This window comes from Epinephelus moara, unplaced genomic scaffold (assembly GCF_006386435.1).
Source record: "Epinephelus moara isolate mb unplaced genomic scaffold, YSFRI_EMoa_1.0 scaffold3799, whole genome shotgun sequence".
In the NCBI taxonomy this organism is placed as follows: Eukaryota; Metazoa; Chordata; class Actinopteri; order Perciformes; family Serranidae; genus Epinephelus; species Epinephelus moara.
Window position 1 is genome coordinate 2,896 of NW_026081536.1, and position 1,570 is coordinate 4,465.

At 42.2% G+C, this 1,570-nt stretch overlaps 1 protein-coding gene across 1 annotated transcript in view; it reads right to left on the minus strand.

Annotated features, from left to right (window-relative positions):
* Window positions 1-522: 522 nt before the first annotated feature.
* LOC126387349 (salivary glue protein Sgs-3-like) overlaps window positions 523-1,570 on the minus strand; it is a gene marked incomplete at its 5' end in the record, with an annotated part of 6,356 nt that continues 5,308 nt past the window's right edge. Inside the window, 2 exons of the mRNA XM_050039883.1 lie at window positions 523-612; window positions 764-823. Of these exons, the coding sequence (XP_049895840.1) occupies window positions 523-612; window positions 764-823 (150 nt within the window). The remainder of the gene's footprint in view (window positions 613-763; window positions 824-1,570) is intronic.

Genomic DNA, 1,570 nt, shown 5'->3' on the forward strand with positions numbered 1-1,570 from the left:
TTTGACAGGTGAGATTGTGTGGTTTGAGCTTCCCATTGTACTGTGTAAATAATTTGACACTTGAGCCAAATGCACATCTCCACTTCACATTCCTGGGAATATTGTTTAGGGATTATAGAGTGACAGTGGCTCCTCTTGTTGACAAGTAGAGTTTTTTTGTTTTTTAATTTGACAAAAGCTTGATAAGGAGGCAGATGATGGCACTGATTCCAAAAACTAAGCCTCTGTGTTTAATCAAAATTACTTTTGCTTGCACCTGAAGTACAATCCAGGTATTTCTGGTGATTTTAAAATAATGGTTTTAGATTACCTCAATACAGTGGAGTACAATGACATTTGATGTGTTGTCTTCACTGTCCTATCTTTCCAGAGATGGTGAAACGGTTGAGGTGAACTGCCCCTTCAAATTTTGTTTAAACAATACCATCAGCACAACTTTGAATTGCTTCATGCCACCCATTTTTTTATTTTTTCTGTCCACATGAAGCTTCTATGGGCCAACTCCAACCCTTTGAATGAGTGTCACAGTGACTGTGATGGGCCAACTCCAACCCTTTGAATGAGTGTCACAGTGACTGTGTGGGCTGTTCCATTCAGCTGTTTATTAAAGAACTACATGGAGAGAAAACACAGAGAATACACATCAGCAGAGTGATCTCACTCCCTAATCTCATCCGATATCTTGTGTGTATGCATTATAATTGATGATGTGACCTGAAGAGCCTTCACAAAACAGTTATTTTGCATATTCTGTTTTACATACCTGTTTTATGAGCTCAATGATAGTGTCATTGCTGACCTCTCCAGAGGACTGTAAACTCATCTGTAGATGTGCCAATGATGTCAAGCCTGTAAGGACAATAACCGAGAAATTCATTCAAAAAAATAATTTGCATATGTCAGTATTAAAAGAATATGGTGAAGAGCAGCACACACAGCTCCAAAACTTAGGAATGTATCGACTGCACTATTGTAGCAAAGGTCATAACAAAAAGAAAGAAAGTTAAGTCAAACTCTACTAATGCATTTGAACCCCATTAACCCCATAAGTTTTGAAATGATTTCGCATGTCGATTTACAATTTGTAAGTTTCATTTTTTGAAGAATCCAACTGACACAGCTATGCATAGGCTCAAAATGTATACTATGAAAATTCTTTCTCATGGTGAGCATAAGCCGTCACTTCCTTACTTGAAGTTGTAGGAGGCCCAGTTGTTAGAACCGCAGTTGTGGGTTCTGCAGTCGTGGGGACAGCAGTTGTTGGAGCTACAGTTGTTGGTGCTGCAGTTGTTGGAGCTGCAGATGTTGGGGCAGCAGTTGTTGGAACAGCAGTTGTGGGGGCAGCAGTTGTGAGAGCTGCAGTTGTCGGTGCTGCAGTTGTGAGAGCTGCAGTTGTGGGTGCTGCAGTTGTTGGAGCTGCAGTTGTGGGAGCAATAGTTCTGGGTGCTGCAGTTGTGGGGGAAGCAGTTGTGGGTGCTGAAGTTGTTGGAGCTGCAGTAGTTGGAGCAGCAGTTGTGGGGGCAGCAGTTGTGGGACCTGCAGTTGTGGGGGCTGCAGTTGTGGGGGCAGC